The sequence below is a fragment of the Caretta caretta genome, chromosome 18 (genome assembly GCF_965140235.1).
Source record: "Caretta caretta isolate rCarCar2 chromosome 18, rCarCar1.hap1, whole genome shotgun sequence".
In the NCBI taxonomy this organism is placed as follows: Eukaryota; Metazoa; Chordata; order Testudines; family Cheloniidae; genus Caretta; species Caretta caretta.
In genome coordinates, this window is record NC_134223.1 from 22,891,866 (window position 1) to 22,916,648 (window position 24,783).

Consider the following 24,783-nt stretch of genomic DNA (forward strand, 5'->3'; position numbering starts at 1 on the left):
TTTACCTTGCAGTTTCAAGTGGGCTTTATGAAGTGGCTACATACTGATCTACTCTTCTTGGTTATAAAGATGAGCATTCTGGGAAGGGTGCCTTTTCTGCCGTTTGCATAAGTCCTGTTTTGTTATCCCATTTTTTCAGTTTGCATCCTCCTAATGCATAAGTCTTTGTAACTGTGGAGGCTTTAGTTAGTGCATGAAGAGCAGCATGGGGACTTGATTGTCTCTCCATTGTAGACTTTAATTTGTCTGGGTTTGTGAGGGAGATTTTCCTTGTTCTCCAAAGGTATTTCCTCTGAATGAGGGAAATCGGCCTCTAATATGTTGTTAAGCAGAAAGCCCCTGGGAACTCCTATCCTAGTTGATGTGAATCCTTCCTTTATCCTCTTATAAGAATTGAATTATACTTTTAGAATTGTCTAAAGATCTATCCCTCTGAGACTGAATTGATCTTTTGTCTTTCATACGATCACAGTGGGGATTAATGCTGCAAGGGGGCCTGAGTGACCATGCTGAAAAGACACATACTTGTTTGGCCACAGTTCTGCAGCACACTTGTCTGATGGCTGAATCCATCCCCACGAGTGGCTTTCAAAAATTCGTTGCATACCTATGGACTTCAGTCTACGAGAAAACTGTCTAATGGGTTCCAGATTATGAAGAGATGCCCGACCTCTACATAGTAAGGGGGAAGCAAGCCTCTTGTTTGTTAAACCAATTTGCATCTCCCACTTTTAACATGGTGAAGAGGAAACCAAACCCTAACTGAAAAAGCTGTGTTGTGTGAAAACTTGTAGGTGCTGAATTTATTTTAAAATCTTCTAGCATCCTTTAGTGCACTCTGTCTGTTATTCCTTGATGTACAAACTTCTGAACAGTTTGATTCTTCATCTGTTGAGGAGAGGTGCGTTTTGCTGGGGTTCTGTGGTAGGTGTGTGGCATCTTTATTTACTGGCTACCCGAGGAGAGAATCGCCCCGGTAATCAAGAATGCAGTGAACACTGCATCCCTCATGCACATGCTGTTATGTAAATGGCATACACACAAAGAAGTTGGTAAAAACATAAAATACTTTTGCTTGAAGGTTGCAGCGTAAACCTGTTTTATTACTTCGTATTGAAAATGACAACACACAAGAACCAGAAACAGGGAGGGAAAGAGGCTGCTCTGTCAGACAGAGGCACAACTCCCCTCTTACCCCGAGCTGTCCGCAGACAGAGTGCGGCTACCTCTCCTGTCACTGTATGTAGTGTAGCTGTAGCCGTGTCGGTCCCAGGGTATGAGAGAGACAAGGTGTGGGGGGGTAATATCTTTTATGGGACCAACTTCTGTTGGGGAGAGAGATGAGCTTTTGAGCCACATAGGTCTCAGGACCTGAAAAAGAGCTCTGTGTGGCTCAAAATTGTGTCTCTGCCCAATAAAGGATATTTCCTCCCCCACCATACTGCTCCCATTCCCTGACACTTTGCTACAAAGCATCATAGCCTGCAAGCGGGACCAGGAAACCCTCCACACACTCCAAGTGATAGCTTGCGGTTTCAGCACAGTCTTCAATACACCTTATTATACATGCTATATTTACGTGCCCATTTTTAATCTGTTTTAAAAATTGCTGTTCCTGGATGGGCAGGTATCTATATACAAGGCTAAAAATAACGTACATTATTAATACATTAATGTACAAAAATCCATTCAGCATTGAATTTGCTGAGATACACTGAGCAAGCCCAGGACTCCAGTGTAGAGGTGAAGTGGTACAGTGGATTTTATCTTTCTAATGTAAAAATTTTAGACCCATAGTTTTCTCAGGTAGCTGTTGTGAGGAGAGGGAAGATGTTAAATATGCAATATTCAGGTAGGCTGATGGGTAGGTCCGGGTGTGACTTTGGACCTGTCAAGGTTCCTTCCCCCCCATCTGAACTCTAGGGTACAGATGTGGGGACCTGCATGAAAAACCCCCTAAACTTATTCTTACCAGCTTAGGTTAAAACTTCTCCAAGGTACAAACTATTTTACCTTTTGCCTTTGGACTTTTTTGCAGCCACCACCAAGCATCTAACAAATATATGACAAGGAAAGAGCCTGCTTGGAAACGTCTTTCCCCACAAAATCCTCCCCAAACCCTATACCCCCTTTCCTGGGGAAGGCTTGATAAAAAGCCTCACCAATTTGCACAGGTGAACACAGACCCAAACCCTTGGATCTTAAGAACAATGAAAAAGCAATCAGGTTCTTAAAAGAAGAATTTTAATTGAAGAAAAAGTAAAAGAATCACCTCTGTAAAATCAGGATGGTAAATACCTTACAGGGTAATCAGATTCAAAACACAGAGAATCCCTCTAGGCAAAACCTTAAGTTACAAAAGACACAAAAACAGGAATATACATTCCATTCACACCACTTATTTTATCAGCCATTTAAACAAAACAGAATCTAATGCATATCTAGCTAGATTACTTACTGAGTTCTAAGACTCCATTCCTTTCTGTTCCCAGCAAATGCATCACACACACACAGAGCCTTTGTCCCCCCCCAGCTTTGAAAGTATCTTGTCTCCTTTTTGGTCATTTTGGTCAGGTGCCAGCGAGGTTATCCTAGCTTCTTAACCCTTTACAGGTGAAAGGGTTTTTCCTCTGGGCAAGAGGGATTTTAAAGGTGTTTACCCTTCCCTTTATATTTATGACAGGACCCATTAGCCTCCAATACTTCTGCTCCTCCACTCCACCTCCCCAAGCTGAGTTTGTTGACATTGCTTTGCCACAAGGGCTTCTGCCTCTGAACTCTGATGTTCTCATGCCTGCAGGGACTGGTTTATGGCAGCATTGCCTCAGGTTTTTGCCTGGGGCAAGTTGCCCTATCTGTGACCCACTGAGCACACCTGCTTTGGAGGGTTCTAGAGTTTGAACCAGCTTGATCCATCTCTATATGAAGGCATTTGTTTCCTTCAATGCCTGTGTGTACAAGCCAACTGCCAATAGCTTCTTTAGGGTTCTGTACTAGAACAGACCATGAATCCAGATTCCAGAAGCTCTGCCTTCCTCCTCCAGTGCTGGTCATTCCATTCCATTCTAGGGCTTGCTTTCCGTTAGCGCGTAGGACTGGGTGCACACTATAACCTGGGCAAACCCCTTTGTTTTCAGTTTTCACTAATTTTGACCTAAAATTTCCTGGGTTTTACAAAAACTATTATTCAGTTTTTACTGTCCCATCCCCCCCCCCCCCAGCCCCTCCATATGCAAATTTTAGACCACTCAAGTACATGAACATACTGACAGTTAGGAAAATTCAATACCTTCTGTTAGGTGAATGTGTTTACGTTAATAATAAATTGGTCTAAGTGTAAATGGGAGCCTCTTAAAGTAAGGCAGTGTGGTGGAAGACACACACATGCATGTGCACATACTGTTCATGTACAGTTCATGAAATAAACCACAGCATTCAACTGCTTTTACTTCATTTATTGCTTTTTTTCTATCGTCCTATCCCATGATATATATTTATCCAGAAAACTGAAGTTAATTTTTGCACTGATTTTTTTTTACCTTGTCCCCACCCACCCTTTTCTTTTTTTGGGGGGTGGGGTTTACAAACACAGATTAAATTGCCAGGAAACTTTAAACAAAATAAAAACTGAAAATGAAGCACCTTGAACATGGTGCATGTAGGACATGACACAATAGGTACGCAAGCATATCTCCTACTAGGCATTATACTGTGCATATTCAGAGCTAATGGTTTTGGGGACCAGTCATCTTTGGGTACGTCTATGCTACAATTGGACACCTATAGCTGGCATGGGCTTGCGGGGCACAGGCTAAGGGTTGTTTAATTGCTGTGTAGTGGCTTGGTCTGGAGCCCTGGCTCTAGGATTCCCATGAGGTGGGAGGGTCCCAGAGCTTGGGCTCCAGCCCAAGCCCAAACATCCACACTACAACTGAACAGCCCCTTAGCCTGAGTCCTACGAGCCTGAGTCAGCTGGCCCGCACAAGCCACGGGTGTCTAATTGCAGTGTAGACCTAACTTCCATCTTCGCTTAGTTGCACATTGTCAGAGTTTTAGAACTTGTGCTTGTTTCACTTACTCATCTGATTTGACCGGTTGGTAATAGTGCAGCATTTGTTGCCTACTCCAAGATTGTGTCCAGTGTAGCTGTTCCAGGAATCGGATTTGGGGGGGTTTGCACTACATTATTTTGACACTGCATTTTAAATGGCATCCGATCAGAAATAATGAGGGGGCATATTCATGACCTCAGCACAGCCTTCTTCCCTTATTCATGTATGAATGGCATTGCTAAAATCTATTGCAATAGTAATTGTTTTAAAAATACAGGCTAATAATTGTTTGTAAAATGAGTCATGCAGTGGATTCTGGGAGAATTTATTTGTAGTGTAAACACGTTGGTCAGAAGTTATTAACATGACATTCCCACAACTCTAATAAAGTTCATAACACAGATCTGGCACCACTGAAATACTCAAAGGACATTAAGTATCAGTCTTAAAACCAAGAGTATTGGAAACAAGATATTTTTACGTCTCGTTTGGGAGTAATATAATTGCATTTTGTGGCTCTAGCAGATGCTTGGGCCAGCTGGTTGGAGAGCATTGTCCCTCCTGCCCCCCCCCCCCTTAGCTTTGGTACCATACAGATAAAACTCTTGTATAGAACTCTCATAAAGACCTTTTTTTATCATCTCATGGTCGAAAGACCCATTTTTGTGTGTACATAATATTCTGGATTGTGTAGTCTGTAGACACTTTTATTACAAAAGCATTGGAGAATAAACTACAAATGTTTGAGTCTAATTTGAGGCAATATAACATTCAATCTGGCTTCACTGACCTTTCTGTCTAGCTACCGCTATCCAAATCTCCCTGAGAAGGAAAACCTAGAGCTGACGGAGACTTAGTTATTTATTTTTCGAGAGAGATTATCAATTGACACACAACTGCGCAATAAACACATCTGAGTGCATCCTCATGGATGGGGTGCCAGAGCGCTGTCACCCCACGCTGTGTTGGATTGCAAGCTCCCTAGGGAACATTGGAGGGACTGAATAGCTCACGTTTGGTGTGAAACTTGAGTAATGAGGCTCCACATTTACGTATAAACTTCCCAATGCTGGTCGTCACCGCAGCCTCCAAGCACTTAATATAATAAATTGTTCGTTTGTTCTTGCGACTTCCCTGTGAGGCAGAGAAGTACCCGCACAAGAGCACACTAGAGTGGTTGTGTTGGCCCAAGCAGTGTTTAATTTGTGCCAGGGCTGAGCCTCGGCACCTCTGGGCTTGGCAGTTCATGTCCCTGGCCCCCTGGGCTTGCCGCGTCAGTTATGAAAGTAAAAAAATTGCTTCAGCCCTGGCACTTCTGTCTTTACAAATAAAGCCCTGGGCCCAAGGCAGCGTTGGAAGCTGCATAATTGTGACCTGTAGGCAGAGTTGGCTGTAGCAGATTTTCACAGCTGCTTCGCCCTAAAGAAAAAGTAGAGAATATGGCTGCCCCACCTTACACTGACTCAAATGGATTTGGGGTCAACCTTTGCTTAAACAACATTTCCTTTGCACATTCATTGTCTCGTGCTGAATAGTTAGCCAAGAAAAATCGGAGCAGCTGGACTGGCTGGGTGCGTGGGTTAGCATGATGCCCTGAATGAGAGAACATTACTGGTCGCACATTTGCCAACACTTCATGTTGCCAAAGCTGGATTCCAGGGGGGAATATTTTATTTTTGCATGGTATTTTTGGACAGTCTAATTATGCAAATACTGTACTACGAATCCTCTCCTTTTCCATGAGAGTTTTGTGCTTATGACCTTCCCAGCTTGTGTGACTTTAAGACAAATCCTGAATGGGATTTCCAGCATTTTACTTAACTTGTCACAGTCAAGCCTTGCGTCTCACTGTTCTGTAAAAGAGTTGGTTATTTCGTACATTTTTACGTGCAGTTCTGTCACTGTGCAGCTGAGATGTTCATTGGACTAGCGCAGGTTAGAGTTTTGGGGCACAGTGAGACCTAGAGGCACCATTTGAGAGAACCCAGCGCTTGCATCCAGCCCATGAAAAGCTCTAATACTTGCACTCTGCATATCCATTTTTTTTTAAAAATACTCATTTTTGATGCTGCTTCTCTTAAATTGAACAGTTGTAATTAGTAAGTGGCAGCCTCCCTCTTTTTTTTTCCATTGAAAGCAGCTCCAGACGATGGGAATCAAAAGGATCACTGTAGAGGCTGTTTTTAATAGCGTACCAGTCGTGCCTTCTACAAGTGTTTTTAATCTGTAGCCCCCAGGAGGAGCTTAGGTGAGACCGAAGACACCGTGGGATCTGAACCAGAAGTGTGCAGCTTTTAAGACAGCAGTGTGTTTGGAGTCCAGAATGGCTGCATGAGCTGTGGATTCTCCATGTGGCAGGCAGAGCAGAATGTGGCTGTAGGAGGCAGACCCGGTAGTAGTCGGCTGGCTGGGTCACAGCCAGGAGGAGACTCCAGATTCCATGTAACGTCCTCTATCGCTGAACGTTGTACCGAGTCACGCCCTGATGTGAGTCCAGAGAACTTCTAGGCAGCCCCTAACCATAGGAATGTGAAGCTCTCCATCCGGGTTGGGGACTCGGGGCAGAGGGTCAGGCCAGTTCCTATTTGCGGTTGTCCCACCCCAAGGGAGTGATCAGCGACCTGCCTGGCTGTGCCGTTCTGCAGCATGGCTGTCGTGTGGCTGATCGCTGGGCAGCAGGAGATGCTGCACCCGTGCAGCGAACCGAAGACCCAGGAGCTTGAGGAGGGGAGATGGAAGGAGAAGACAGGTCGCTTGGGACGCAGGGACAGCCAGGCACCTCAAGGCCTAGCAGGCAGCATTCAGAAAGGAAGGGAGTCATGAGAGTTCTTGTTAACTTCAGAGCAACTATCTTTAAGAATCCCCTTATTTACCCACAAGGAAATGTTCTCCTGGGTGTGTTTATGGTAGATCCAGCTTAACAACTAACGGCTGGTTGGATTTATGGCAGGTAACAGCCTAACCTTTGCTGGAGTCTGAGTCGCTGGCTCTTGTGCTTTGGTTAGATCTTTTTCTAACTTGGCTCCAATCAGAGTGGGGATTTATGAACCTGCATGTGCTGGTCACGTCTTCGTTCTGTGTGAATCATCATGAGTCCCTTTCCTAATGCTGCCAATATAATTTAAAGAAACAGGAGTAAAAAATATCCCTCTAAACTTGTTGTAGCACATCCTGTATTAGGCTGGCAGGAACAGCAGTGATCATTAAAATATCTCTGAAAAGACATTTGCAGCTTTTTCTGCAGCCTGTCCTGAATTGAGTGGTTTGAGCCTTTACCGGTACTGTAGTTATACCCAGGATACAGCTCTGTGCTGAATTAAACAGTCTCTCATGCCGTGCAGCCTATCAATCAGCAAGCAGAGAGGCATTGACATAATTTATAACGAAAAGCTAAAATAAAAATGTTCATGTGGCTGGTTGGGATTTGAATCCAAGCCGTGGAGATTAAATGATGCAAAGATTAAGTGTTTTTGCCTTCATGTTCTTTTGCCTTGTTCATTCTAGCTCACTTTACACACCAGCCCTATCAGTTTCCCAGACACTATGAAGTATGTTCTGAGCTGGGTTTGTTACTTTGTTAGCACTGGCCTCCTTCCCATCAGAGAATCCTGCGGGTTACTTTGAGGGGAGTATGTCCTGCAATGTCAATATTAGGGACAGATATTGTCTGGGTGCTGCTGTTTTACTCTTTGAATATTGACAGCACAAGTGACATGCTAAAAATGGCAGCTGGACTTCCTTGCCCTGTTGCCAATGCCCATGCTTCCATCTCACCAAGCTGAAATGGGCACCCACGTTAAGCAACAAGTGGCTGCTGTAGAATGAGAGGCTCTGACTGGGATTCCATATAACAATACCTCACACAGATAGCGCTTTTGGTCCACGTTGCTCTTCAGAAACAGGCATGTGGCATTGTTACTCCCAATTCACAGTTGAAGAAAGACGACTTGCCCAGATTTCAGAGTAACAGACGTTAGTCTGTATTCGCAAAAAGAAAAGGAGGACTTGTGGCACCTTAGAGACTAACCAATTTATTTGAGCATGAGCTTTCGTGAGCTACAGCTCACTTCATCGGATGCATACTGTGGAAAGTGTAGAAGATCATCTTATACACACAAGGCATGAAAAAATACCTCCCCCCACCCCACTCTCCTGCTGGTAATAGCTTATCTAAAGTGATCACTCTCCTTACAATGTGTATGATAGTCAAGGTGGGCCATTTCCAGCACAAATCCAAGGTTTAACAAGAACATCTTGGGGGGGGGGGGGGGGGGTTAGGAAAAAACAGGGGGAAATAGGTTTCAGAGGAACAGCCGTGTTAGTCTGTATTCGCAAAAAGAAAAGGAGTACTTGTGGCACCTTAGAGACTAACCAATTTATTTGAGCATGAGCTTTCGTGAGCTACAGCTCACTTCATCAGATGCATACCGTGGAAACTGCAGCAGACTTTATATACACACAGAGAATATGAAACAATACCTCCTCCCACCCCACTGTCCTGCTGGTAATAGCTTATCTAAAGTGATCATCAGGTTGGGCCATTTCCAGCACAAATCCAGGTTTTCTCACCCTCCACCCCCGCACACAAATTCACTCTCCTGCTGGTGCTAGCCCATCCAAAGTGACAACTCTTTACATAATCAAGTTGGGCTATTTCCTGCATAGATCCAGGTTTTCTCACATCCCCCCCACCCCCATACACACACAAACTCACTCTCCTGCTGGTAATAGTTCATCTAAACTGACCACTCTCCAAGTTTAAATCCAAGTTAAACCAGAACATCTGGGGGGGGGGGGGGTAGGAAAAAACAAGAGGAAACAGGTTACCTTGCATAATGACTTAGCCACTCCCAGTTTCTATTCAAGCCTAAGTTAATTGTATCCAATTTGCAAATGAATTCCAATTTAGCAGTCTCTTGCTGGAGTCTGGATTTGAAGCTTTTTTGTTGTAATATCGCAACTTTCATGTCTGTAATCGCGTGACCAGAGAGATTGAAGTATTCTCCGACTGGTTTATGAATGTTATAATTCTTGACATCTGATTTGTGTCCATTTATTCTTTTACATAGAGACTGTCCAGTTTGACCAATGTACATGGCAGAGGGGCATTGCTGGCACATGATGGCATATATCACATTGGTGGATGTGCAGGTGAACGAGCCTCTGATAGTGTGGCTGATGTGATTAGGCCCTGTGATGGTGTCCCCTGAATAGATATGTGGGCACAGTTGGCAACGGGCTTTGTTGCAAGGATAGGTTCCTGGGTTAGTGATTCTGTTGTGTGGTATGTGGTTGCTGGTGAGTATTTGCTTCAGGTTGGGGGGCTGTCTGTAGGCAAGGACTGACCTGTTTCCCAAGATTTGTGAGAGGGTTGGGTCATCCTTCAGGATAGGTTGTAGATCCTTAATAATGCGTTGGAGGGGTTTTAGTTGGGGGCTGAAGGTGACGGCTTCAGGAGAGTGGGTTTGTGGGGGGGGGGGGGAAGGGGAGGGAGAAAACCTGGATTTGTGCTGGAAATAGCCCAACTTGATTATCATACACATTGTAAGGAGAGTGATCACTTTAGATAAGCTATTACCAGCAGGAGAATGTGGTGGGGGGAGAGAGAACCTTTTGGAGTGGTAAACACCCATTTTTTTCATGCTTTGTGTGTATAAAAAGATCTTCTACACTTTCCACAGTATGCATCCAATGAAGTGAGCTGTAGCTCACGAAAGCTCATGCTCAAATAAATTGGTTAGTCTCTAAGGTGCCACAAGTACTCCTTTTCGACTTGCCCAGAGTGACACAGCAAGTCAGTTTTGGAGCTGGGAGCTGAACGCAGTTCTCCTGACCCTCAGTCCAGCAGCTGACTTACTCCTGAAGCTGTTCATGCATTGGGATGTGCAGTATCCTGCACTGCAAATCTGTGTGGGGAAACTGCTTTAATTTGTATGAATAAGAAATATATTGTGGGGATTGTGAGAGAGATGTGGCCTGAGTCCAGGACAGGATGCAAGCATCTTCTGAATTCTAAACTTGGTTCTGTCTTGGGTGAGTCATGTCACCCTTCTGCACCACCCCAATCAGAAAATTAACCCTTAGGAGTTATACCTACCCCATAAAACTGTGCTGAGGGAGAGTATATTCATCAGAGCGAACCCCGTTAGCCCCATTCCAACACCGGGCCCTTTTCCCTCTTCTGTTGGAAATGTGCCTTCCCCACCACACTAGCTCTCTGCTAATCTGAGTCATTCCTGCTCAGTTAATGTCCATTACAGTCCCAACCCAGACTGGGCTCCATGTTTGGTAGTCTTCATGCCTGCTGGTGGTTGGGCAGCAGCTCACATCTGGGAGAGGCTGGATCCTCCCTCACTGGGGTGGTGCACCCCCACCGTCCCTGCCAGACATAGCTTCCCTCTTTTGGTGATGTACTTGTGTCCTGCAGTATTTCCAAACCCAAGCATGTGGGCCAAAATATTATTTTTTATATTTGAAATGAATGCTAAGATTCTCTCTCGTTCACATGATTCCAGGAGCTGGGGCTTTAAGAAACACACCAAATACTGCAAGACTTGCTGTAAAATCATGTGTAGGCAACAGTGGTCCTGTTTCTATTCTGCACATTGGGAATAACATTGCACACAATTCTATGAAAATTCTAACAGTTCTAATGCAAATAGTGGGAGGTAGAGGCTATAGACATGAGACACTGGGGAAGAAATGCTAAAGCAAAGCTGCTTTCATGCAGAACCTCCTGTATTGGAGCAGTTTGTTTTTCTCTCTCAAGTTCTTGGAAATTTTTACAACGGTAATGTGGGGTGTGCTGGTTCCAAACAGACCTTGAATGGTCTCTTGAAATGTGTGTTAACTACTTATGTTAAACAATCTGTTCCACCTTGTGTTTTGCTGTGACACCCTGAGTATCTTTCCCAAACAAAGAAGAGCTTTGAGTAGCTCAAAAGACACTCTCTCACCAACAGAAATTGGTCCAATAAAAATATTACCTCACCCACCTTGTCGGTCTGTAGGAGTCTAGACGGTCTTAGATAGTCAGACATAATTTTGACGTATGCCGAGAAGCAGAGTGCTACATGTGGGAAATGGGACTTCTGCCATCTTCTACTTTAGCTCAGGAGCAATCCCTGATTGCTAGATTTCTACAAGTCTCTCTAGAGTGCTTGCCTCTTTAGGGTGGAATTGTTCCACAGTGGCTGGATCGCTCTCCGGATGGTTTAATGATGCTGATATACGAGGAGGAGTTGCTGGGGGTGGCAATGATGGGAAGGCACTGAAATGTGCATCATGGTGGGACATGCTCTGTCTGAGTGAAAGCCAAATGAATGGGACTGGTGCCGTCTTTTCTGCTGGAGTAATACCTGTGGAGGATTCAGAGCAGCAGCCGTGTTAGTCTGTATCCGCGAAAAGGAGGACTTGTGGCACCTTGGAGGAGAGGCTTTTGTCCTGGGTTAGAGCATGACAGGCTCTTTCTGGAGGGTTGTCTGGCCACATGCAGGTCCCCATAGTGAGTCTGCACACTCGGCAGTTCTAATGCTCGCTCTAGTGTTGCTATTGCCAGTATGCTACAGTTGTAAGTCATGAAGGATGAAGTGGAGCCCAGCATATTCCCCCACAGAATGTGTCATTCCTTGCTGTAGTCTGTAACATCCTCTGTTGGGCCGAGGCTGTGAAACTGCCCCCCCTTCCGGGCTGCCCAGAAACTCCTCTTCCCTTCCTAAATCATCCTGTTAATATCTTTCCTGCTCAGTCACCTGACCAATGGCAAGAATAGCCTGCGTTTTGTGAGCAACAGATTTAAAAATAAAAAAAGGAGATTGCACAATCAGCCTGTTGAACTCTCACTCACAAGATATAGAATTCAAGAGCTAAGCAAGATTCTAAAAAGTGTTAGATACTCATAAGACAGTGAGATGATCCAAAATTGTATCAGGCATGCTAAGATAAAACCTATTTCCGAGACATGAACCATCTACTAACTGACAAGGTTATGAAGAAATGTCTTCTATGGGAAGGGAATTGCATAATTGTCCACTAGTGGGTTTCTTACAACTTCCCCTGCATTGATGGACCCCTGGTTTGACCCAATATGGCAATTCCTATGCTCTGAAAACAGGAGAGGAATGGACTGGTGTGTCACATCTGAAGGTGGGGAGTGACTAATCCAGTGCTATATAAGAGATGCTGTGAGCTAGGTCTAGTGTCTTCCTCTCCATAAAATGCACATCTGCACAGCACTGCCCCAGAGTTGGAGTTTTGAGTCTTCGAATTGAAAACTGATACATAATTCCTACTCAGCAGCTTTTTTATCAGGCTTAAGGAAGTTGATTTGGTGTTTTTGTAGTAATTTGAGGTTTATGAAACGCATAAACCAGCACCATCTTAATTTAACTTACAGACTCTGCCAATTTCCTGTGAGCAAATCAGTTCTCATCTGGAAGTAATGGGCCGTATCATGCCTGCAAGTGGCAGCAATGACTTACGGTGATGTCACCCACTGGCTGTTCATGGAAATTATTAATAAATCTGTAATTCTATCTGCAGTGATGTTGTGTGTATAAATATTTAATTTACCTTCAGGTGCCCATGCTTTCACCATCATGCCCTTAACCTTTCTGACTTAGCGCAGAGCTTGGAGGAACTGCACAGTAGATGAAGTTATCAGTGCTTTCTCTGTGGTGGGAACGGTTTAATGTATTTCTCCTTTTTCCTTTTAATCTTTACACAGTTTGGCTTTGGGGGCTTGGGGCTTAGAATCCAAGCTGACAAAACCCAACTTCTCCTGCCTGGGTGAAAGATTTAAAAGATGGCTCTGTCCATGGCAGAGGCCTCCCTAACACAGAGTGTTGTGAGTGTGACTAAGTGAAGACCTGTTGCCTGCTTCTGTTTTTAAATGAATGGCATTTGGGATAGGAAGCACTTTCCTATGTTTTCTGTTTAAAGGCTGAAATATTTTGGTCCTCACTATAGACTTGCTCTTTCCAGCCAAAGGCTTTCATCATTGTAGCGTGCCAAGTGGTACAAAGAAGACTTTTCAAACTGGATTTAAAGTCCAGGATCTGGCAGCGGAGGCAGGATTGAAAGTATCCTACTTGAGGGTGGAGCAGATTTAGAGAAGTTCTGTTCTGTGAAACTTTCAAGTCTCCAAAACTAGTATGCAAGTTAATTCTTTTTTGCACATTTTTCTTTTTCAGGAAATTGCAGCTTATTTAATAACATTTGAAAAGCATGAAGAATGGCTAACGACTTCCCCTAAAACAAGGTAACATTGCTAATATTGCAGCTTGTGAAAATGTACATTGATTTATTTTCACTGATGACTTGACTTGGTAATCAATTCATTGGGCACAAAGTGAAAACTCCAAGTCATGCTTGATAGCTTGTGACACTGAAGTCTCATTAATTGACTTAATGAGTGTTTTATTGAATTAAATCAGATTGATTAAAAACAGACCACCTGCAATCTTGACAGGTAAAAGTTTTAACCTGATGATTTAACATTTAATTGTATCCTTTCAGATGAATGCATTTAAAAGGCTTTGTTGAGTGAAGGTTGTAGGCTATTTATCTTGACAATGCTCCCTACTGTCACTAATCTGTTAGTTAGAAACTAAAAAAAAAAAAATCCCTTGCACTTTTCCTGTTTAAAACGCGGACTCTACGTTTGTTTGTATTTTGGCATGTTTCTTGTTGGGGTTAAGTGTCTGGCGGCAAGGAGATCCCAAAAAGCCAAATTAACAGGCATGTTTGCAGTTTATTAAGCAGTAAATGTCATATATTCTTCTAACTGCCATAAATGTTTAACTTCTGCAACCCTCTGGGAACTGATACAATAAATTAAAGACTGCAGATGTTTTCCTGATGTGGAATCCTGATGATCATTTTATTATGTTAAGAGACATGAAGTTACACTACTTGCGACTGAAAACAAGAAAAGGAAATTGTGCTTAAGGAGAGTGTATAAAGTTCTGGGGTGTTATCGAAAACCAAATTTTTGCTTTTTCTAAATTATAGCATCTTTCTCACTGCCAATGAATGGAGCAAGGGTTTATTAGTCACAAGAGGTTTAGCTCAGCAGGACGTGCTGAAGTTCTGTTTTTCTTGCTGTATAGTTGGGAGAAACCCAGTGCATTTTCACACCTGTTCACAACTAGGCTGTTGGGTCACTGGCGTCAGAACACATTTTTGGAGGAATAATGAACTATGTTCAGGCAAGACCTGCCTCCAGATAATACAAGGAACTCCGGTGCTTTTCCTGGGAGGATGCCTGAGTAAGTGGAAGTGAGGCCCTTCCACTTGTAGTCTCTGAAGTTCAATGTGCTAACCACTGCCTGGAGAGCAGCCCAACAATGCTTAATGCAGACAAGAGCATATTGTAAAGCCAGAGTGCGCCTCTTCCATCTCCCATTGAGTATGTCCCCAAGAAATGCAAATGCAAAGAGAGAACAGCAGACACAGCACAAGATGAATCTTTGATAGTTTGCTTGGTTTGGCATCATATTCCTTTGTAATTAGTAGGGGCAGAAATTATAGTAAGATACAAGAATGGTTATTGACCGTAACAAATAGTACAAATTAACTCGCTGAATGTTTAATAGCTCACAGCTGAGGGGAGGATTTAGACAAAGGAGGATGGTAGAAGAACAGTTAAAGAACCGAGAAGGGTGGCTTTCTTTGGGAAGTCAGAAGCCAACTTCTGTTAAACTTAGGACACTCTCCACCCCCACTTCTCAAGCATTCAAGCTGCCTTAACATCCTCGTATATCATTAAACAAGTTCTTCATTAATCGTTATCAAAATGGGGTGTGTGTGAGGATTGAGAGGTGAGAAATTTCATGTGCTGTTGCTTTTACAGGTGGGGCGCTCAGTTCCATCAGACTCAAATGTATTCCTACAACGGCTGATAGTTCAGGTTCTTTCTGCCAAGGAACTTTAGGTGAACACTGTGATGGGATCCCTGGGGTGCAGCCTGTGACTGTGGGACCGCTGCGCCCCCTTAACTCTCCAGCCTGGGCTGTCTCTCTCAGTGCTTTGCTAGTGACAAGCAACAAACCCCTCTCAGTGCTGTTATCACTCAGTACAAATGCATGTGGAGCCCCACACACCCAGCTGGATTGCATGAATGCTCCCAGAGCCACTCATGAATCTCACAGAGAAAGGCACCAGCCAAATCCCACCAGCTCCTAGCCTTGTACCTCAGAAATATGCCGTCTTGCACTGCTCAAGACCCTTTCTTGAGCAATGCAAGTTTATTAATTGGTTCACCACTTCATCAGTGGAAAGTGGCTATACACCAGCCTAAATCTGAGCAGATTTACCAAGCAATTCAGGCAAACGCACTGGTAAAGATAAACAGTAAAACAAGTTTACTGATCACAGAAGATAGATTAAGTGATGGGCAAAAAGTCAGAGTGGTTATTAAAATATAAGCACATAGTCTAAACTCTCAACCCTATAAGACTGGGCAACATCTAGATTAAGCAGTTTTTCTCACCCCACTGGATATTGCAGTTCATAGGACAAAGGTTTCTCCCTTGAAACCTGGGCTGGTCCCCTCTGTTGGAGTCTTTAGTGTCCTTGTTGCTTGCAGCATCGATGGGGGCAGGAGAAAAGGCCAAGCATGGGGCCCTGGTGTTCTGTTTCATACCTTCAGTCCATGTGCTTGGAGAACACAAATCCAGGCATGTCTGGGGCCATTGCTGAGTACCCAGGCCAGGTTGAGCAATTCCCCTGGTGTGGCCTTGTGCAGGTGAGTCATTGCATTGTAGCTCCCTTGCTGGACAATGGCTGTTGATGGTTTTTGACACCTGCTGGGGCGTTGGTTACTTTCCTTGCTATTGTCTTTCGGGGAGCTAGTATCTGGGCACTTCCCAAACCCACTGCATATTTTAGTGACAATCAAACTACACAATTCTCATACCTTCATATGTATTAATGATATACATATTTAGATGGAACAATTGGTTTCAGCAGGTCATAACCTTTCCCATGGTACCTTACATGGCATGCTTTATTTGCAATATAACAATTATGAATGATGAATATGGGGGTTACATGGTGCTCCCTTGGGGTGAAGAGTGTCGCACACCTCTCCAGCCTGGGTGGGGGTCTATATTTGATCACTAGTGACAGGCATCTTAATCTGCAGTCTCTGGGTGCTTCCACCTTTTTCTTGGGGCTGTGTGAACCATTTGTCTGACTCCACTCATTGGCTTCAGAACAATAGGTAAAATGATTGCATTTGGAAAGGCTGTTTTCTGACCTGGGAGCTTAAGTTATAGAATTAATGCAAAAAGATGTCTCATTGAGCCTTTGCCAACTCAGCCTGTTGCGTGGTCAGAAAGCGTATTAAGCAGAGTCAGGGGATATATACAGCACCATTAAATACATCAGAAATATGCATGTGTTTGTAGAAATGTTTGACTTTAAGGGTTTGTTTAGTTTGCTAAAGGCAATGCATGAAAATAGCAATTTTCCTATTAATATTACAATATCCTGCTCCTGTGTATTTATACTTGAAAGCATAATGTCCCATGAGGAGGAAAGTTGCAACGGCTGTTCAAGGACCTTCTTAAATTAGTTGTTGAGTTCATTTTGAAATTTTTTTAATATTGAAATTAATTGGTGCAGTTAAATGCTGAGTTCATACAAACAGGTCTCTTGGTATTAAAGAATTAATGACATCGATCCAGCACTGAACCAGAACATTCCCCATTCTTTGTTTGCTGCTACAGGTGCTGCTAATTTCATCTTAGGAAATTAATAAAAATGAATTGCACCACTGACACTTATAGAGTTTCTTAATAAACTGATATGTAGTGTGAGCTGAGGCATCGCTATGAAATGAATCGCGGAAGTTGGTGCTCATAGAGATGTTGGGTATAAGAGTTTCAGGAAGGGGTTGACCCTTGTCTGTGCTGCTTTCTGATGGTCTAACAATACAAATAGTCCTTATTGCATCCTAGAGGGTGATTCAGTAATGGGGTGCTGTTTCTTTAGTGGGAGGCAGCCATGTGGTAATATTAAATGTATAGGGAAAGGGGCTGTGAGTGGCTCTTCTGCAAAAGTAGTTTTCTTTCCACAAAAAGTTGTCTCTGTTGGATATTTTCCCGATGAGAAGTGTGGAGTGCAGAGTCCAAACTGCAGCCTGGGGCATGTGTGCATCCAGAAGAGAGAAACTTGGTGTCCTCTGCAGGTCCTTAGCCATGATGTCACCTTCAGTGGTGTATCTGAAGGCTGGAGTTCAAGATCATAGGGTGAGGCTCTTGGGTGTTGAATATTGATGACAATATTTCATTACAATACAATAATGTCACATGACAGGAGCTAATTGCGAACTACTATTCATCCTGAAAGGTCGATAATGGGATGTTGTGAATGGCAGAGATGAGACCCTTTGCAGAGTTGGCTCCAACTAATGCTGTGTGTTCACAAGGGAATGTGCAGAGGTAATTTGAAATGTGCATGTGAATGATTTAGGAAAGTGCAGTGCCAGTTTGTCTCCCCTTTCCTTTTCACTGGGTAGCACAGCTCTGCTGTCTGAAGGGCGTGTTTATAATGGAAACCTAACACTTCTTTCAGGGTGGGGCGTTTGCTCTGGCTGAAATGTGTTGAATGGAATAATTCTACTGCACTAATATACAGGCTGGCAGAAGAGGGGGTGGCTCCGGGTTTCAGGCCGTATCTACATGCCTGGAGTTTCAACGTGGCTTAATATTTTCCATTTATCTATAATAAGGGTATTAATATGTTAAAACAACTGAGTTCCCGTGTTTACAAAGAAATGGTGAGCACGGATGTCCTAATGTTTGTATGCGATCTCTGTAACCCGTGGGTAAGAAAGTGCCTTATGCATGTCTATTAACAGAATCCTAATGACTGAAGAAGCAATGAGAAATCTTCCAAAGAGTCATAGAGACACCGGACGTTTCTTTGAACGTATGAATCAATGAATTTCACAAATCTCATGGTAAAGTGACTTTCTCGTGGTCAATAAAGATTAATTGTCGGACAGCACTGTAGTTATTTGGTTTTGTGTAACTAAGAGTTTATTTTTGCAAAATATGCTAATAAACATACTGGAGATTATTATAACTAATTAAAACTAAACAATGTATCAACATAAATTAACAAAGTACATTTGGTGATGTAGTAACCTTGATGTTTTCTTGTAATCATATTTGCTTGCTTACTTGTTAATTTGCCAACTAATCCACAATGGATCTTCTAGTCATTAGTGAGAATTAATAAAGTTCTACTGTAATGTAGCACTAATAAAATCTTTGATGCTTCTAGATTTAAATGCAAATCATGGAAAATTACTAAACATTCCCATAGGAAGTGGAATAAAATTATTATTTTCATTGTGAAAGGCATCCTGGTATTCAGTGGCACAGTGGATTTTCCAGACACAAACAATCTTGGTTTCTCCCTCAATACATTCTAAAACTACTGTTTTTTCTAGTGCTCTTCATTTTCAAAGCACGTTTAAAAGCTTTAATCCTCATAACACCACCGGTTTATAATCCCTCATGTCCCTGGTGAGTGCCCCAGTTACTGAGCTATTGGCTGTTCTGGGGTGAGTCTCGGCTGTTGACCAGGGATCCCATGCCTCACCTGCGAAACCATCCCAATGAAAGGTTTGTTGCAACCAGTAGCTCTTCCTGATTTGGAGCAAGAACTTGAGTCTCCTACATCCCAGGTGAGTGCCCCTACGACCAGATTATAAGAGTCAGTCTCTCTCTCCCCCATGGTTCAATGAATATTTATACAAAGCAGAAGAGCTCCAATGAAGGGGGGATAGGGGGAGGTAAGGGGAAGAGAGTGTGTAGAAGACTGACTTTATAGCCTCGTGGTCAGGGTGCTCACGTGGGATGTGGGAGACCGAAGTTAAGTCTTGGCTCTGATGTCGACCAGTGACTCGAATGTGCATCTGCTTGACCACTAGGCTGTTGACTGTTCTCAGACCGTCTCTTTTTCTCTCTCTGATTTTGACCAAAAATTTCATCCTAACAGAACTTTCCTAAACCCAGAACTGACATGATTCCATGAAAAAAAGTGTAGTTCAAAAGTTCCCAACCAGCTCTTAGTATTACCTTTGTTTCCAACATGAGGAAACTGAGGCACAGCGAGGCTAAATGACTTACCACAGGCTAAAACCAAAGGGACATCAGTAGAATTGGGATTAGAATCGCAGGAGTTGTAGACCCAGGCTCCGTGCACTGGAGTTAGCTGTTCAGTTCACTAGATCCCAGTTTCTCTATAAGGACTGCAATTCGATTATTGAGAATTAAATCGTGTCTCTTCCTGTAACTGATAAACACAGATTTTACCTTCTACATTTGTGCTTTGATGCAGGGTTATTTATCTCTTTCATGCTACATTTTGTAGCATTATGTTATCCATATTGTCTTTGCTTGATATTACTTATTTTGTCTTTTTTATAACATAAAAATCAATGAAAGTGATTAAACAGAGTCTGACCTAAGCTTACAAGAAAAGGATTTTCAGAGTACAGGTATCTCCATTTGTCTTTATCTTGGACTTTTAAGTCCTAGATGTGGCCAGGATTTGAAATGTGCATGAACTTCTCAGCACAACAACAATATAAAATACAGATTCTTCAAGAAACCTTCGCTCTGAGTCTCCAGTCTCTTGTGAATTAAGTGAAACCGTGAACGACGAGTGTGTGTTAGCAGATCAGTGCACCTTAGATTGGATTGTAGTCACATAAATTAGAAAAATCAAGTTCCATCAAATTAGTTTCCTGATGGAACTAGAGCTGCCTGACAGGTGAGGACTGCAGAGAGGATGATTTCAGGTAGACCTGTTTTAACTGCCGATAACCTTTGTTCTTAACACTGTACTTAATTTTTCAAAGACAATATGACCAATCCTGTGCTGATCTATGTGTTCAGATATTCTGTTAGGTACCTCCAGAACTCAGCATGGACAGTGGCCATGAATGAAACCTAGAGTATTTCTGCAAATTCCGCCCGCATGTTAAAATGGGCTACGGAGATAAACCAGGTGATACAGAATGAAATTACAGCCATTATAGCACAACTAGTACTGGGATTCTGCAAATGTCTTCCTAGTTTAACCAAATTAAGGCCGCTTTAATTCTGAATGAGTGTGTCCACACAGGTTTTAATGCAATTTGATGAATCCACTTTAAATTCTCACCTTTAGTGAATTTGGATTAATTTTCCCGAGTGTCCCTGTGTAGAGAAGCCCTTCAATAAACACATTCCTCAAACTGTGCAGTTAATATGGTCATATCCTGGTTACATAGTGCAATGCTGGAGTATTTTGTTAATATGTCTTGCAAATTCTTTTTATGACATAAAACCTACAATCATTGGCAAAGTCTCAAACTTGCCTGAATGGCTCCACATTCCAAGTGATCACTGTGGCAGTCTGAGAATACGCCATTGTAGCAAAAGCCGAAAATTAATTTCAGAGCCAGTTTAAAAGATCTGGCAAAGTTTGCTGTTCAGTTATACAGTGTATACTTGGCCATTTCACTTCTGCAGGAGTTGGGTTTCTCACTGCCCCTCCAGCCCATAAGAGAGAATGTATGATTTTAAATAAGCAGGCTGCTGAAACTCAATGCTAACGCCAGGTCTCGTTGAGCTTGGCAGTGGTATACACAAGTTCATGTAAAATAGCTGTGCTTTGAATATCCCCCCCCCCCCCCCGAGTTTTCTACACAAACCTACTTTTCTTCCTCATTGGCCATGCATGCCTTTATTGTTGCACCTTGGTGTGTTTTCTATGAACAAAGACATTGATTGGGAATTTAAGAGGGGCACTCCTTCCTCTGGAAACAATCTGCCTCTTTCTGTGTCTCTCTAGATATTTAAGTTCCTAGCATGTAGAAGCCTAACGACTGAAGGCTAGAAAGGAGGGGTCTTGGATGAACAGCCTGAATTAAAGGCACTTCCTTTTGCTAGCTCTGCTGACTATCATGTTGAGGATTTCCCTTGCTGAGACTCTGATAATCCTGAAGGAAATGGCTGTAGTGGGATTTGCACTCTTGTGTAGTTCTTTCAGCGCCACACAGTCCTGGTCCTGAGTGGAGATTTCACTCATTAGCTCCTAGATGTTGCTTCACCCCCTTGTTGGCAAGCCCAGAGAGCACGGTCATTTCCAAGAAGCCATGGATCATACAGCTGGATTGCAAAGAAATAGTAGACACCAAACTGCTTGATTGAGGCACAATTCCAGACAGACAATCCCTGATTTCTCAATCTAAGCATCTTTAGAAGATGTGAATGTCCCGTATATGCACACTTAAATGAACATTTCAGGCACCTACAACAGCCAGTTACTTGCTGAAGTACCGATGTGAACGTTCCTTTGGGAGCTGAGTGTTCCGTTAAGGCCCTGCAAGTTGGAAAATTGCCCCTCCAATCTTTCTTTGCCCTCTTTGTGTGGCATCTTGCCATTTCAAGTCTTATTTTCATTCCTACCACCTGAAAGACGTTCTGATATTGGGACGTGACTGGGAGTGTGGAGGGAGGGCAGGCTCAGAGATCATACAAAACAATTGTGCTTTGGCTCTGGTACTCACAAAACTGTGAGCTGAGGTTTCTTTTTTTTTAAAAGCATTTCCTTATAAACTGTTGGCACTGTGGTGAGCTGTACTCTGCACTAATGAAAGGGCCGGGGGGAGAAGGAAGGGGGAAATCCCAGTTGGAGATTCGCAGCCTAGGAAGGTGGCGTCTGGCATTTCTAGGCAGTGAGACTTGGCAGTGATTAATATTTCTGAAACTAAAAATGTTCAGTTACAATGTACTCGTACAAATCAATAGCAATTTACATACAGTGTCACTATCTATTTGTGGTAATTTAGTTTTACTTTTGCTACCTGCTGGTTTATTTTTAGCATTTTAATTTCCCTCTGCTGAGTTAGGAAAACAAGCATAGCTTTTCATTTAATAGACAAGGACAGTAGAGTGTGTAGTGTTTCCTATTGATAAATTCTGACCTCATAAATCACAAAGTTTGCAAGACTCAGTTCATAACAAATAAATACATTAAATAAGGTCTGGTCTGGTTTGTAAAGTGATGTTGAAAATGGAGAATGTGCATTTCTCACCTACATGCATGCGCACATGAACAATTTATAATTTCCGACTGTTCAGAAGTAGTTGAGGGCTGGATTTTTATTTCACACTTTTATATAGTGCACAAAGCTGTACAGAGAACAGCTTCCTTCCTTTCACACACTTTGTAAGGTTTCAGAGGAGCAGCTGAGTTAGTCTGTATCGGGAAAAAGAAAAGGAGGACTTGTGGCACCTTAGAGACTAACAAATTTATTTGAGCATAAGATTTTGTGGGCTACAGCTCACTTCATCGGATGCATCTTTCCTTTGGCATCTTTGTTTTCATAATGGTTTGAAGGTACCTGCAGTCTGTAGCCTCACCTGTCTTGAAGGTGGAGAAGATACTGACTGTACTTGTCCAACTTGCGTGTGCATGGCAGAACATTGGCTTTTAACTGGCTCTGTGCACGCCCATCTCTAGTGCTCTGTTGCTGCCTAGCCATCATCTCTTTTCCTGAAAGTGCTTTGATATCTCTTTGCAGATGCGCTAGCTCTGAGCCTGTGGCACATGGATAATTGTTGGAATCTCAAAGAAAAGTGGGAAACGATGGCCCTCATTAAGTGATTTGTAGGGCTAATAATTTATAACATTACAGCATGTAGAAGCCACAGAAAAATATTCAAAGAGGGCAGGAATCAGCACAACTGCTACAGGACTAAGAGGACGGGACTCTTGCTTTACTGGTTACTAAAGAGATGAAGCTCTTTGATACCGATTGATAGGGCTATCTCAGGGTTTCTGCTTTTTCTCAGAGCATTGCTCTGAGGACAGAGCTAAGGATGAGTCCTCTAACTGTGAATGTCCCGATTTCATTCAGTCTAACCTAATCTCTCAATTTCCTGAGTGTTTAAGGTTGGTTTTGATTGAAGTCCTATTTTTTCCCTTGACCTTCATTCTAGCTTAATGAACATTTTGTGTCTTAGAACTTTCCTTACTTACGATTTTGTTGTGAGTTTATGAATTTTTGAAATGTCTGTATGTTGCCCCAGGAGACAAGCAGCCAAATTTTCAGGGGAGGAATGTGGCTTATCCAGGGTACATAGTTCCTGGCTCCCAAGTCCATTCCTATATTTAGAGGTAAGGCAAGAAAGCAAGCTTAGCCAGCCTGGTCTACACTGGGGGGGGGGATCGATCTAAGATGTGCAACTTCAGCTACGAGAATAGCGTAGCTGAAGTTGACAAATCTTAGATAGACTTAGAATCACTTACTTCGTGTCCTCGCGGCGCGGGATCGATGGTCACTGCTCCCCAGTCGACTCCGCTTCCACCTCTTGCAGTGGTGGAGTTCCGGAGTTGATGGCAGAGCGATCAGGGATCGATTTATCGCGTCTACACTAGACGAGATAAATCGATCCTCAATAGATTGATCACTACCTGCCGATGCGGCGGGTAGTGTAGACAGGCTGCTGCGTGTGTGTGTGTGTGTGGTTCCACATACCCCATATATATACATATTACATAATCACATCATATTTCTGCTGTTAGTTTTTATCAGAAAGTGCTATGGGGTTCTAAAGATGTTAGAATTTTGCAGTATATTAATTTTGTATTGAATAATTAATCGTAAAGTTAATTGATGAATTATTCAATTTTCAGGTAAAAATAGAATAATAAATATTCATAACTTATTTTATTATGGGAATTTCCATTTCCTATGTCATTAAAAGCAAGATTAACTAAGGTTGGTTTTAAATGAAGATTGAAAACAATTGTGCTTTAGAATTAATTTACAGTGTTAAGGTCATTACCTTGGAAGCACAACTCTCCAGTTCAGTCTGTGCTGAAGAGCTTGTATTTTATTGCACTGGGTATATGGTGAAATTTTCTCAATTAGCTGAGTTGATTATTTTTAAATAAAAAAAGTGTGGTTTCTACTTTAACATTGTTTATTTTTTAAATTGGTTTTTATTGTGAAAACCTCAATACACAGCAGAGCTAATCACATAACAATTAGAGTGCACAGGGTCCTTCATGCAAAACTCTGCCACTGGCCCTCTCAATTTATTAATTAAGGGGCTCTTAACTTGGCTGCTTCCACTGATTGCAGCTGGAGCAGTATGGCAGAGGGTGAGAGGTGGCTTCTCAGGCAGGAAGATCTCAGACCCTTAGGCAGGTCTATATGCAGCCAAATTACCACTTTAAATTCCAGAGACCAGTTGGCAGCCAGGATAGGCCACAAAACATTAGTATAATGCACTCTTGGCACATAGGACCACGTAATAACAAGCCAGTGGCATTCTGCACTAATTTACTGGCCAGCATTGGTGGCTCCAGAGTCAATTATCATGGAAACAACTTTTGGAATTTCCTGACATTTGAATGCTTGCTATTTCCCCTGCAGCTGGCTGGAAAATGGCTTTTCAGTTCTGTGAACATTTCTGAGATTTTTGGAAATTTTTCCATCCCAAATTGGGATGAAAAAAACAAAGACTTGAAATTTTACCTGGATCTAAATTTCTGCAATATTTTGGAAACACCAAAACATGCTCCCAGCTGGGATGTTTCAGTGTTTTCTAAGTGAAATATGCTCCCTGGGCTCCCCAACAGCCTGCTTAGCAGGATGCTGGGAAGTGGGGGCGGGGGAGCTGCAGAACTTAGAGAATTCTTCCCTGGGTATCTGGCT

General features: G+C 42.7%; 1 protein-coding gene across 17 annotated transcripts in view; it reads left to right on the forward strand.

The window, feature by feature from the left end:
* The window catches only part of CAMTA1 (calmodulin binding transcription activator 1), a 939,042-nt gene that overhangs the window by 231,093 nt on the left and 683,166 nt on the right, over positions 1-24,783 (forward strand). For all 17 annotated transcript variants that reach the window (XM_075121021.1, XM_075121016.1, XM_075121014.1 and 14 more), the window contains exon 3: positions 13,244-13,311. In XM_075121021.1, coding sequence (XP_074977122.1) covers positions 13,244-13,311 — 68 coding nt within the window. The remainder of the gene's footprint in view (positions 1-13,243; positions 13,312-24,783) is intronic.